Consider the following 14,128-nt stretch of genomic DNA (forward strand, 5'->3'; position numbering starts at 1 on the left):
TCAGGGTCTCTTTTATTTGGTAGTTCAGGTACATGATTTATTTGATAACTGCATACATAGTCAGTGCTTTACTGCATTGAACACTTCTCTCTTTACTGCTTGTAGTTACATCACCTTTCCTACTAGGAAACTGTTTGTTGTAGAGCAAAAACAGGGGATGTTAGAGTTGATGGCTTTGTAGAATTGGAAGGAAAGTTTGAATGCCTGCCTGACATAAATATTGTAGGCCACCTTACATGCTTATCTACCTCTGATCATGCAAATACAAAACCTTACTTTCCTGGTCCCAGAAATAATTTAAGCAAAGAAATCTATGTTTCTGTAGGTTGTTAGCAGATGTCCTGCTGCTGAATCATACTGCTTAATCAGTTACTGAAATAAAATTCTCAGAGAACCATTTTAAGGGCATTAAATCAATAACAATAATTGCAACCATTTCCATTTCTCCGGTGGAGCCTGCTAAGAGTCTGTTTGGGCCAGGGCCAGATTCTTTTAGACAGGCTGGGATACCATCTTCCTTCAAACCTGGCACTCACTCATGCTGTTTGTCAGCAAGTGCCTTGTTGTTCTGCAAGGTCAGATTTTAAATCTAGTGCCATAAAGCTTCTCTGTGACACAGAGAACATAACACTTAGGAACCAATGTGTGCTAGGCAGTGTTCTGGAGATGTGAGGTTAATGAGAAGGCATTTACTGTTGTTTTTTTTAATAGCATGTGGAGACTGTAATTGGTTTGGATTTTTTTGTTTTGTTTTAAATTAGACATTAGAAAAGGGAATGGGTTCTGCTGTGTTCTGGTAGTATGTGACCTTGTTTTACTTATGTCTTTCTACTGATGAAGATGCTGAAAACGCAGACAAACCAGTGTATTAGCAGATTTCAGCAAGTCTGGTAAATGCTGCCTGTATGTTTCTCTTTGTATTTCTTGTAAAAGTAGAGAAGTGCAGATCAAAGGATCTTCCTTATCAGATGTTGATGCAAAGGCGTTTAACATGTTTCATTGACTAGCTCTGGAAGAAAGTACATAATTTGGAATTCATCTTTGAAAGTACAGCATTCAGAATGGACAGAGTGGTGCTCAGTGGATACTGCAAAAATTTGATTTAACATTCACAGCTGAACACTTTGTTAGATATGAATTGGGATTGCAGACAGATAGGCTTTCTTCATAAAATATATATTGCTCCTCGTTCTTTTAGAACAACCTCTTAGGAATAAGGCTGAGCTGTAGTTTTTTGCACCAAAATGGTAAAATACACCAGTGTTTATATCTTGTGTTGCTTACATGAAGCCTATTTTCTATTCCAGTCTGACCCCAGTTACCTTGTCTTATCTCAGAAATTTTATAGTGGTGAATTAAACACAAATAAGAAATGCCCTTGTATGTCTTATGTAACAGCTTTTTACTCCAATCTGCTTTAACAGTACTGATATAAGTACTTTTCTTTTTCCCCCTAGCATATAGGACTACATGACAGCTGAATCAGAGAATGGGTCAGGTTGGAACAGACCATGGTGGGTCATATGGTCCAACCTCTTTGCTCAAGCAGGGCCATCCAAGAGCACATGGTGAGGGAGACTCCTCAGCCTCTCTGGACCATCCATTCTGGTGTGTGGTCACTGCACAGTAAAGTTCTTCCTCAAGTTCAGGTGGAACTTCCTGTGCATTGGGTTCTGCCCACAGCCTCTTGTCCTGCCGCTCGGAACCACTGAGCAGAGCCTGGCTCCATCCTCTTGGCACCCTCCCTGCAGATACTGACAGACATTGATGAGGTCCCCTCTCAGTCTTCTCTTCTCAAGGCTGAACAGGCCCAGCTCCCTCAGCCTTTCCTTGTAAGAGAGATGCTCCAGTCTCCTCATCTTCTTTGGACCTGCTCCACTGGACCTGCTCCAGGAGCTCCATGTCTCTCTTGTCCTGAGGAGCCCAGAACTGGACACAACACTCCACGTGGCCTCACCAGGGCTGAGCAGAGGGGCAGGGCCACCTCCCTTCCCCTGCTGGCAATGCTTTTCCTAATTCACCCAGGATACTGTTGACAATGTCCTTCAGACTTTTTTTAAAAAATAGGCAACTGAAACAGGAAACAAAAGTAAAAATTTTGGGCAGTAACCTGGAATAAGCACTGTCAGTTGTGGAGCTTGAGGTAAAATTTGTTGTTGATAACTTGGAAAGACTTGGGTGTTTAATTCTCTCGTCATCTCACTTAGAATAATATAAAAGTGTTCAGTTCAAAAGAAGGGAAGGCCATTTGGTATTAGTAGAATATTCTTAAATTTTAAAAGTAACCTTATAGTAATTTCTAGGAAGTTAGTGTGATGCAGAATAGTGAGATTGGACTTCTTATGGCATAACGTGCATTGCTTCTCCTTTACATCATTAGTCATTATTAAGAGGCTCAAAAATACTGTTCTGTGCATTGAAGCTTCTTGGGAGTAAAGTGAGTTGATTATTCTTGCTTATTAGAGGTGGTATAAGAGCTGCTTGAAAAAGGGATATTCACTTCAACTGTTTTTAATCACCCAGAGAAAAATGTTCTTTAATAGCAGTCATAGCTCTTGATTCTCACTTTTCTCAGCTTTAATTCTGCTGTCATCTTCTTTTTAATCACTAGAATGCCTTTCAGTGTAAAGAGTATATATGTTCCCATCTGTCTGTGTGGTGTTCCATATTAGAGGACTCTTTTCTGTAACAGGTCTGAGGTAGGGGACAATTTGGTACTTGGTGTTAATTTCCTATCCTTCCTCCAGTTTTCATATAACTAAATTTATTTTAAATTTGACTAAATTTAGCTGCTATTTGTTCTCAAGTTCTGTTGGCTCACTTCAGTTAAAGATGACCTTTTTTGGTCCATCTTTTTTGCCCCGTGTTCTAAATCACTTTTTTGGGGTTGTTTTTTGATGTCTCTGCTCTTCTGTGTGTCTGCTTGTTTGTGCTGCATTTCAGCAACATTTGAGTTGTAGTTTTAGTCCAAAAAATCACGTTACCATTTTGCCAGAAGCTGACGCCAGCCATCTGGTAAAATTGCGACTCATATTAGCAAAACCTATAATTTCAGGAAATGTACCCAAAATTACTTTTATGATTAGTGGACAGGAAAGAGACTGAGACAGAGAAGTCAGTTGGGTACTTCAGAAATAATTTTGAGGTTTGCAGGCAAACATCTTAATGGCAGTGGTCTTGCTGCCAAATGCTGTTTTGCTTTTCCCTTCGGAATAGTTTGCATTAATAATGAGCAGCTCTGCTTGGAAGTTTTTCATGTATTGCTCTTACGATGCAACCTTGTGAAGCAGCACCGGGTGAGGTGACAGTCTGTGTGAATGGATATGTAAAGTGGTTCAGCATACTGTACTGCTAAGGTTTTCCCACTGGAAATCCATCCCAGACTCAGGGCCCATCAATGTTATGGATGCTGAAGAAAGATTTCTGTTTAGGCTGTTTTGGCCATTCAACACTAGCCTTTGTGTTAAGTCTAGAAGTTGTGGAATAAGTCTGCACTGAAACTAGGCGGGGTTTAATCAGCAGTTTGGTCATACTTTTTGTCTCTGTGTCACTGTGGAAGCAGAGAGGAGGTGACAACAGCTCTCTTTATGTGTATTCTCAGAGAGAGGCAGGCAGCTCACCATGCCCTGGTAGCTGTAGTTGTGCTGCATGTTCTGCAGTTGTTGAATGTAAGTGTTAAACTAAGATGGAGTATATTTCTAATTTAGACTTAAAGTGGTGATGAATTTACCATCTTCCTAGTGAGCTATTACAGTGAGTAATTATCCTCATAGTTAATTCCATTTGTATTTTTCTCATCTCAGCATTTAGTGATTGGATCTTGCTTCTTGTCTGTTGGATAAAATCCTTGTTCACCTAGGCAGTTGGGAAGAATGGAGTTGTTTCTGCATAGTAATCACATTGCCTGTTTACATAAAATAAATATTACTGAAAGGTAGTCCTAAACTTCATAGTTGAAATTTCTGGTTTCATGTGTTTGTACCTATGGCTTAATCTGTATTAACTCAGAAGAGTTTTTCTATAACACATTAACACTCTAGCACAGCTTAACCAAAGTTCTCTACTAGAAGGCCAGAGGTCCATCCTCATTGCTCCTCAGACTCTCTTCCTATGGATGAAGGGCCTTGAGCAGTATAAAACTATCCTAAGCAGTTTTTGGTCTGGGCAGCTGGGGAGGTCCTTGGTGGTGTGGATGATGCTGTAAAACTGACCCCAAGGACTCCTTTTATAGGGAATATAGATGGTCTGGTCTGGGGACAGAAAGGCATGTGAAAATAGAATCGAATGCATAGTAGTACTGTGGAGAGGTCAGGCCAGCTTGGAAAGCCCTTACAACTACCATAGACCCACAAACTTCATTTACTTACGTTTTGTAATGAAGGTTGAATTCAAACCCAAAATTGTCCAAACCTGTGAGGTTTTTAGGAGTGCTTTGTTTCCTTTTGCACTGTAAGAGGATTCATAATCCTTTTTTGTAGATAAGTTCTTTCCTACATGTGAATCTATCATGGAAGAGTTTGGATGATTCTGTTGGTACATCTCTAGCATCTTTAAATATGAAAGGTGTAAAGAAGCTGCCTGCCTAGTTTTCTAAACTGAGAATTCTTCAGCCCACATACTTCTCAAGTAATGTATCTAAAGATACTCTGTTTATGTTGTTTTAAGTGTGATCTAATGTTTGTTTTTGGCAAGAAACTCTTCCTTGTTAGTATGCACAGAAAGAGTAGTTTACACTAGGCTGAAATATTAACTGGCTGTTCTAAACTGTGCAAACAAGAGTACCTCTGCTCTATCTCTAGCAGTAGAATTGTAGGCTTCTTGTAGTAATCTAATTCATGGGGAAAACAATAAGCAGGCATTCATTAGTTATTCAGGTTAGAGTTTTCATTTGGAGAGGTAAAAATTTTAATATAAGAACCCAAGTAATGGTACAGTTGTCAAAGTGGAAAGGTTAAAACAATGCACTTGAAAATTGCGTGCTTTGCTTTTACACCTTAGAGGTCCTTTCAATGGAAAAACAATTACTGCTTGATACTGAGTGGCAGAATGCAGGATTTTATGGAGGATTTGCCTGTTTTGTTTTTAATAGTTGCTGGAAAACTTGGCACCCTTTAAATAACTCAAGGCTTTTTTTCTTGCTTTTCCTTTTCTGAGGAAAAGGGGAGAGAAGCCTTTCATTAGTTCCACATGATAGTTAACTTGTCACATTTTACAGCTCAATCCTTCTTCTTTAAAGACTTTTTAGTGAAAAGACAAACCAGCCATCTTCTGCATAACAGTCATTACTAATATAAATACTAAAAATAACATAATTATTTATACGAACACAGTAATATTAGTGATAATACAGATGTCCTCCTACTGTGGATTGTTGCCTCCCACAATATCTTCCAAAGAATGTGAGTTTATTCTGCATTATAGCCATTCACTGTTCCTGATGAAAACATAACAATGCAAAATTAAAATTAAAATTAAGGAGTAACTTTTATACTTTGGCTGTTAGTCTTCCCTTTCAGGGAGCTATGAACACTTTATCAGTGTTCCTGATAAAGCGGCCTGAGCTCCCCACTTCTACACTAATACTGTACTGGTGTGTTAATAACTTGTCAGTTGGGAGATGGCTTTGAGGAAAACGACTTTAAATTGTTGGTTGGTTTTTTGGTTTTTTTTTTTAATGCGGTTTTCTTATTACTGTGTGATGGAGGCTTTCAACATTTTCCTCATGGGTCACTTTCACATTTCCCTCTTATCTCCACCCCATCCTTGCCACAGCATTGTAATTCTTTTCTCATGTGTCAAATTTCGAGGTAAAAGCAGAATTTATGTAAGACATTATTTACTGATTATTTGCTTTCTTTTTGAAACAAGGAGAATGCAGGCATGTTTTGAAACACTTCAAATACGAGAATTAAGCTCATGAATTACTTAGGAACAAGTGTTTGTAGAAAGAAAAATCCCCTGGTTTCTCTCTTCCTCTTATATGGTGATTGCTTTAATATGGACATCAAGTTTCTATTAATACATTTTATAGCACGATTCTTTGTGCTAGAGCATTAAAAGCTGCTATGACTTCAACTCAGATTATCCCTTCTTTTTGCCAGAGCAGCCCTTGAATGCACAAAGAGGGAAGAAAAGACCTTTGGTTTAAAGCATTAAGATTTGATGCTCCTCTTGCTATTGCAGAGAGAATCTGTGGAATCCACATGAACTATAATACATCCAGGTTCTGTGTTTGTGCGTGCCTGAACCTTGTAGGTGGTTGTATGATCATACATACTTTATCATAATCTAAAGAATGTGACTGCTTGTAGCTCAGACTGTTTCTTCTAAACTCTTGCTTATGAAAGGTCTAGTCATCACTCTTCTACCTCTGATATTTCTTTATCAAGCCACTTAGCCTAAATACTGCTAAATATATATAAATTCTTGTAGCATTTACTCATTTTCTAAACTGCTTTTTGTATTCTCATTCTCTTGTGGGTTTTGTGTGCTATTTCATATTTTATCACTTGTTAAATACTTTATGTATTTGTGCCAGAAGAGGGTAGGATTATGTGATAGGTCTTTCATTCCCAGAGTTAAAGCAAAGTTTTATTTTTAATGGTTTCTGTGTGTTTGTCCCCATAACTGATAGCAAGGGACATGGCTCTGTCATGCCCTCACTACCCATGTATTTTCAGATAGTGTCTCTCTTTTAAATAAATCCCTTTGTTTTCTCTGGGGAATGGTTCAGAATAAAGGAAAGTCTCTGAGACTGTAAAGTAGCACTGGAGGCTAAAGGGGATTGGGGAATTGAGGCATGGGATTAGAGAGGGAGCCATGTTCAGAGGCAGTCCTGGAAGAAAAAACTAAGTTGGATGGTGGAATAAGGAGAGAAGGGGTAAAGTCTGTTGAAACAGGATTGTGGGGTTAAAGAGAAGCAGGTGAACAGCAGGCAGAGACCATGTGTGGTGGGAAACCTGGAAGTATCTGTACAGAAACATTCAGGAGAGGTCAGGAAACCAGGACTTGGTGAAAAGCTTCAGCAGGTAGAGAGAAAGTTGGGCCTCAATTTCAGTATAGAGGGAGATAATTAAAACTGGGTGCAAAAGAACGTTAAATACAGCTGGACATAATTAAATTTAAACAGGAAGCTTTAATAGTGGTATTTTTAAAATTTAATGAATACTAAATCTATTTTTTTGTTTGCTGTCAAATTTATGTTTGACATAAGTAAGTAATTATAGGAGCGCTTTGATTTAATGTTTGTTGTGACCACTGAATAAACTACATTAATTGATCATTAAAGTATATTGAGATTGTGAAAAAGAGCAGGATAATTTCGAATACAACCAAAACATTACATGTGGTGCTTTATTGAGTGTTGTCAGAGTTTTGTGGAAGGTTAATAGTAAAGCAGGAGCAGAGAATCTTTTTGGCTGCTATTTTGTTCTGGAACTTGGAGCTGTTACTAATGGAGTTGACTGAGAGGTTTGAGGTGTGTATGTGTTTGGAAGAAGTAGTTTATCATTCTTAGAAAAAGCATGTGTTCTCATAGAGTGAGTTACATTGTCTATGATGTATTTTATTTTGAAGAAAAGCTACTGAAAGCTTTTAAATCTCTATTTCAGTCTTGCTCTAATCAACATACACACTGATGAAATACAGAAGGTTTTTTATTGTCTTCATCTGTGCAATGTATTCAACACAGTTTTGTGACTCCATTACTATGATCATGTTTTCTATCCTTTATAGCACAGCAAAATTATTCTGTAACTTTCATTTAAAGCTCATAACTTTAGTTAAATTTGTTGCTTTATCTGAATTATTTTAACTTCGTTAATCCATGCATGAGAATAATTGTACCATATTGTACAACTGTACCACTACCACAAACTATATAACAGAAGGTGGTAGATTCTTCATTTGATTTTTCTATTTCAGTTATTGCATGTTGGCTGCTGTGGTTTGTTACTTAGCTATTGTTCAAAATCCTTCCCATATACAAACTGTGTATCCAGTAATCTCACCAATATATTAACTGTTTTCATAAACACATCATGTATGTGTCTTGCTTTTAGTGTTTTGCAATGTTTGCTATCATGGCCATAACTCGAATATATATTTTTCTTTGGTAAAACATGGTTCACAGTCTCAGTGTTAACTCTGTTATTTATTTATACCTGCTTGATGCTGCATGTAAATCCCCTTCTCATGCGTGTTTTTTCAAATTCACTTAGCAGGCCTTAGATGGCCTGGCTTGTTAGGTGTATTTGCACTTTGTGTGGCAGCTTGGGCTTGGATCAAGTGCACCTTTTAAAGCCTAATTCCTGACTGTCCAAGCCTGCTCCCCTATAAAATGAGTTGAAGCACAGCTGTCCCAGAATACCTTCTGGGTGAAACTAATGCAGAAGGTGTGCTCCAACTGTGAGGGTCATTTTAGGCTTGGGGGAGGGTCTGGGAATAAATCACTTCCTCTCCCCAGAGCTGGTATCCTGCGTCTCAGCTTTGCACCTCTGCCCCTACTGTGCTGCAGTGCTTGCTTGTGAGGACTAATGCATCAGTGTTGTTCTTGGGCACAGTATGCTTATAAGGGTCTTAAACTGCTTCTTCAGAAGGTAGATTTGGATGTTGAGATCTTAGGAGATCCTTTGCTTGGGTGGGATGTCCCTATTTTGCTTTCTATTTAACCCAATTCAGTATTGCACAGTTGAATAATGCAACCAAAAACTCAGATATATTACAGTGTTAAGATTTAATTAAGTATCTACAGAAGTTTTTGTGTTAGTTCAATTGTCTTTGTCTACTAAATCTGTAATCTCAAAAGATTTGTTCTAGGAGCATCTACTGGCCATAAATCATGTTGTGTCTGTAGCTATACTGTCTTTTCACTAAATGGTGTCATGATACTTAGGTTAGTATCCAAGTCAGTCTAATACATTAATTTCCAAGATAATTCTTTAAAACCTTTTCACAATCTGCTATAGTTTGTTAAAAAACAAACACACCACACCCCAACCTCCACCTCTCTACATCCAGCTCATCTTCTTTTTTCTTTATAGTTTCAAGTAATAAAAATGGAAAAATAAAAATAAGCAGTACTGATGGAAATTTCATTTTCCCATAGTTATGCGGGTTTATAGGTTAAAAATATTTAACGACTTTTTAATCTGTATTAGCAGGATAGAGATATTTCAGCAGTAAAGCAGGAAGTGAAGTGGTCATCCTCGCAGTACAGAATGCAACCTGTTGTGGCAGATAACCCTGAGCAGTTTTCCCTTTAATCTTCTAGTGTTCCTTGGCATTTCTTGTTTGGAGCAACTGTTGTTCATATTTATTTTTATAATCTATCTTCTGTGAAAATGTAATGCACAAAGCTGAAGAATTATGCTTAAACAGCATTTAATGTTCAATAGAGGTGGGGGCTGCATACAGTCTTCAACAGAGATGTGAGATGCCTTCATCAGCTCTGAGTTTACTGTTGGATCAGTCTGGAACCTTCCATCTTCCTTAGGCATTTCTTGCATTTTGTTTTCCCATACAATGCAATTTTTAAGCAACTTACCTGGGAATTGCTAAGTTAGATTAATGGACCAAGTTTGATAAGTTTTGCATGCTTATGCAAAGTCATGCCACTTGCATTGCTGTGTTTTGGTGTCTGTCTGATTAAAAAATCTTTGTGGTCCGAGACAGGTAGGAAAAACAACAGCTTTCCTCAGTGGTTCTTCTGGTTTTTAGTTGATTTGAGTAATTTTGGTCTCTGACTGTATAAATGAAAGAGACACTGTACTAGTTGAAAACACAACATTTCAGTTCTCTGGAAGTTAATTTGTAAATACACTTCTTCCTGCAAAATAATAATCCTTTTTTATTCCTATCTACCTTATATATGGAAATTATTGTATCTTGTATATTAGCTGGCAGTAGTTAATTCTGAAAGCACTTACATGACAGAAGGCAGCTTTAATGTTTCAAATCTCTCAGATAATGTACATCCATCTGTTCTTTAGCAAATGCATCACCTCTCTTCATACTGATGATTTCTGATGTAGCGCTGCTTGTAATTAAATTTTGATAATGTATTTTACAGGCTTCTTGAAAAAACAAATTGAGTTTATTCATGCAAATGCAGAGTAAAATGGAAACCATTAATGACTAAAGCTAATTTCATGAACTGGTGGTCACTCAAAACTGTAGGAATAATTAAAAATAAATACTAGTACTAGTGTGCATTTTTAATTGGCTGGAATTTCATTTGGGTATAATAACAGTAACAACAGTGATATTGTTGTCCCTTAAACATTTAGTATATTCTTGCATTTGATTACTTTAATGTTTCAAAGCTGACCTTTTATGTTGGTTGCTCACAGATACAAATTGGAAATATGCATTAAATTATTGAAACAAATGCAGCATTTGTAGTTTTGTCAATTACATACTAAATGAGGAATTGCATATATAATGCTACTGATACTGAAAAAATGCAATTAAACTTTTAAGCTACATCCATGGCTACTTAGAGAAACATTTGTGGTGGAAACTAGAATTTCTAGATTGAGAAGATGTAAACCTCTTGTTCAGCTTTTTTTTTTTAAACTCCTGATTTTTACATTATTTAGTACTTTAACTTTCCAAGTTGAGAAAATAAGGTGTGGTATTGTTTTGTTCATAATGCCAAAACTATGTAGCAAGCCTGATACATAAGTTGTGTTACCATCAGATGATATATGTAACTAAATTTGACTTTTGATGAAATGTTGTTATTAAACATCACTCCCACATGCTAAGGTTTCTGAGCTTTGGGGAAAGATGTTAAATGAAACCATTTCTCTTGGAGTGCACTCTTCATGGCCTCTTTCTTAAATGCTCCTTACTGTACACAGAAAAATAAACACATTTGCTTTTGCTACCACTTGATTATGAAAACACAGACATTAGCTTCTGGTTTGGGTCACATGCGCCCGAGTGTCCTAAAGCTTTTTTCCCATGGAAAAATCAAGAGTCAGCATAGTGTCTGCTTCCTTCCTTTGAATGTGTGGTGCTTAATTTTTTTTTTAGTGGCAGCTTCTCATTCACTGATTGGAATTTAATGGGTACTTTCTTTGAACACATCTTTCAGTGACAGATCTTATAAGGTTTTATTTGGAGTATTCATCACCTGGATAGATACGTGGAAATGTGAGAACCCTGTTTTTGGGATGTAAATAGTGTTTCCCTGAGGAAGAAAGGTGCAGAGAAGTGCAGAATCCCAGCTATGAATCCTCCTTAGAGAAAGAATGGAAAAACACCTGTAAATGTGTTTCTGTGCCTTTTATGGTACAACACACTGAAAATTACAGTACAGCTATGGTTTCTGGTACTTTGTTCCCTACTAACCAATAAGGTGAATATTTTTGCAAATGTCATGGAGCAAAGTTGGGGTTTATATATTCTCTGTAGGTTTTTTGTAAAACAAACAAACAACTATAAGAGATAGGTGAGTAAAGAAGAAGGAGGGGGTGATGATGGTGGTAGGGGAGGTTCAGAGATTATCATCCTATGCTGAAATGCTCATGGAAACATCCTTTACTGCTCCTACTCCAAGGAGACTCAGGAGTTGTGCTCCCATGCAGTATTTGTGGTGTTGAGCTTCCTGAATCTCTCTCACCATGTGGCCTGCTGAGTGTGTGGGGTGGGCTGTGGGCTCCCAAGGGCAGTGGCTCTGTACACAAGGACAAAACTGATTTCTCTCTGCACATGCTTTCACGTACTGCTTTCAGAGCCTGGGAGTCTGACTGCTTCTTGAGTTGTGGCTGAATTAATCTACTCAACACACTGCTTGAATTTAGGGAAACAAGAGTCTGGATCTGCCAGCCTCAAAAGCTATATAGCTGAAAATCTGATACCAAATTTAATAATTAATTAATCTATGTTATAGCCCCCTGTTCTTATATATTGCTTGGGGCAGCACATGGGTAGCTGAATGTATGAATAATTTGGAAATTGCGTTAGTATTTTTCAGTTTCTATTGAAATGCACCTAGTTTTGGTCTTTTTTTAACATCTCAGACACTCATTTAACAATTATTGTAGCTTCTTAGACTTTGGAGAACTTCACTACTCCTTCAAAAATCCCCAGAACTGCTAACAGCCTATTTTTTTTCCAAGCGAGATATGTGCCATTTCTGGGTCACACAGGTTGCCTAGTGGTGTCTACTTTTGACCACTGGGCATCTCTCTGGCCAATGTAAGACTTGGCAGTGATAAGGCTGTGTTCTATAATGGGTCTTCTTAATTAATCTAAAAGGAAATTAGAATAACAAGAAATGAAGCTTTCAATTATATCTGAAAAATATGCGGCTCTTAATGCATAAGACCAAAAGCAGTTTGTTTTTTTGAATAATATACAAAGTCTGTAATCAAATGAGAGGGAAAATAAATGCCATTTGAAATTATCTGTGTGCAATTTTTTGCAAGTAATATTGCATACTTGTATCTTCTGTTAACACAAATGTTAATGGGTTTTGTGGATTCTCTAGAAGGGCAGCTAGTTCTTCTGAATTTTGCTGAATCTGGTGCTTAAAGAGACTATGATCAGACTGTTTGACAGAACAAGTAATTCTCTTGCTAGAAAGATGCCTGAAGTTTTTTTTTTTTTTTTGGTTTTTCTAGTAGTGTATCAAGTAGAAATTATTCCTTGTTTCCTGGAAGTTTTTAGTTGCCAAGAATAATACAACTAAATAGATTTTTTTCTGCTTTATCTAATTAAAAAAAAAAGTAACATTTGTCATTTTCCACTTTTTCTTTATCTCCTTAGAATGTGAAAGCATTTGCATCTTCAGATAGCCTAGCCAAGGTCCAAGAAGTAGCAAGCTGGCTTTTGGAAATGAATCAGGAACTGCTCTCTGTGGGCAGCAAGAGGCGACGAACTGGTGGATCTCTCCGAGGTAATGCTTCCTCAAGCCAAGTAGATGAGGAGCAGATGAATCGGGTCGTAGAAGAGGAGGAGCAGCAGCAAAGACGACAACAAGAGGAGCAGCACATTGGGAGGAATGGGGAGATAGGAGGAGAAGAACCTGGATTTGATGACAGGCATGAGTCTCAGCAGGAGCAGTTAGAAGAAAATAATAATAGACTTCTTACAGTGGATGAGGATTCCACTTGTAACCAAGAGGAAGATGACGATGAACAGGCTGGTGATCAAGAGGAGGAGGTGGAAGAGGAGGAGGAAATGGACCAGGACAGTGATGATTTTGATCAGTCTGATGACAGCAGTAGAGAAGATGAACATGCTAACAGTAATAGTGTCACAAATTCCAATAGCCTCATGGACTTGCCCATTCACCAGTCATCACCATTCTACACGAAGACAAAGGTGAGAAGCTACGTTTTTTTGTGTTCTTAATCCTCACTAACTTTGGATTTTGGAAAAAAATGGCATATTTAGCATAAACTAAAGTTTTACAATGAAGCAAGAATTTAATTTCCTAAGGAGCTTACAGTAACATATTTATGTAGTCCACAAAAATTATGCTGTTTTAGCTGTTAATAAGAAAAATATATGCATGCATTTGACATGAGCAAATACCCGTATATAATTTAAGGAAGAGCTTTCTGATGACTATGGTCAAAATACCAAGATGTTTCTTTATAAATATTTTTACATAAGACCCTCCTGGCGTTATTTATGCTATTTTTCCGTGTCCAAGTGTGCTAGAAGGGAAGGTAAGCAATCGTACATGTGTTGTGTTCTCAGACAGGGTCTGGTTCATTTAGGTGAAAACATGGTAATGAAAAAGTAGGGTGCAATATTATAGAAACATGAAGTTCTTCCTGCTGGCCTGCTGAGTTCCTTGACAAAATGCAGATTTTTAAAAGTGTGATAGCCACTCATTTAGGAAGTCATTACATAATGTCTTATTGCATCCTGCTTGTGAGGACCTTGAACCTGTGTGCTGGTTGTTGAAAACTTCAGATTTGTAATAAGAATCTGGAAATTGTTCTTCATACTTTTGTTTCTACTTATAACACCTGACATTTTAGATTAAAAAGAAGTTACTGGGTTATTGGTTGCAGTGTACATTTTTAGTTCACTATATTTTCCAAGTTCTTTGGGAAGGAGCAATTCCATTAACTCTTGGGAGCAGCAAAATAATGAAAGCAGTGATATT

The 14,128-nt window shown here is 37.5% G+C and overlaps 1 protein-coding gene across 3 annotated transcripts in view; it reads left to right on the top strand.

The window, feature by feature from the left end:
- FBXW7 (F-box and WD repeat domain containing 7) overlaps positions 1-14,128 on the top strand; it is a 176,999-nt gene that overhangs the window by 64,452 nt on the left and 98,419 nt on the right. For all 3 annotated transcript variants that reach the window (XM_084204501.1, XM_084204502.1, XM_084204503.1), the window contains exon 2: positions 12,775-13,332. In XM_084204501.1, the coding sequence (XP_084060627.1) occupies positions 12,844-13,332 (489 nt within the window). In that variant the 5' untranslated portion in view covers positions 12,775-12,843. The remainder of the gene's footprint in view (positions 1-12,774; positions 13,333-14,128) is intronic.

The sequence above is a fragment of the Fringilla coelebs genome, assembly GCF_963513975.1.
Source record: "Fringilla coelebs genome assembly, chromosome: 4".
Taxonomy (NCBI): Eukaryota; Metazoa; Chordata; class Aves; order Passeriformes; family Fringillidae; genus Fringilla; species Fringilla coelebs.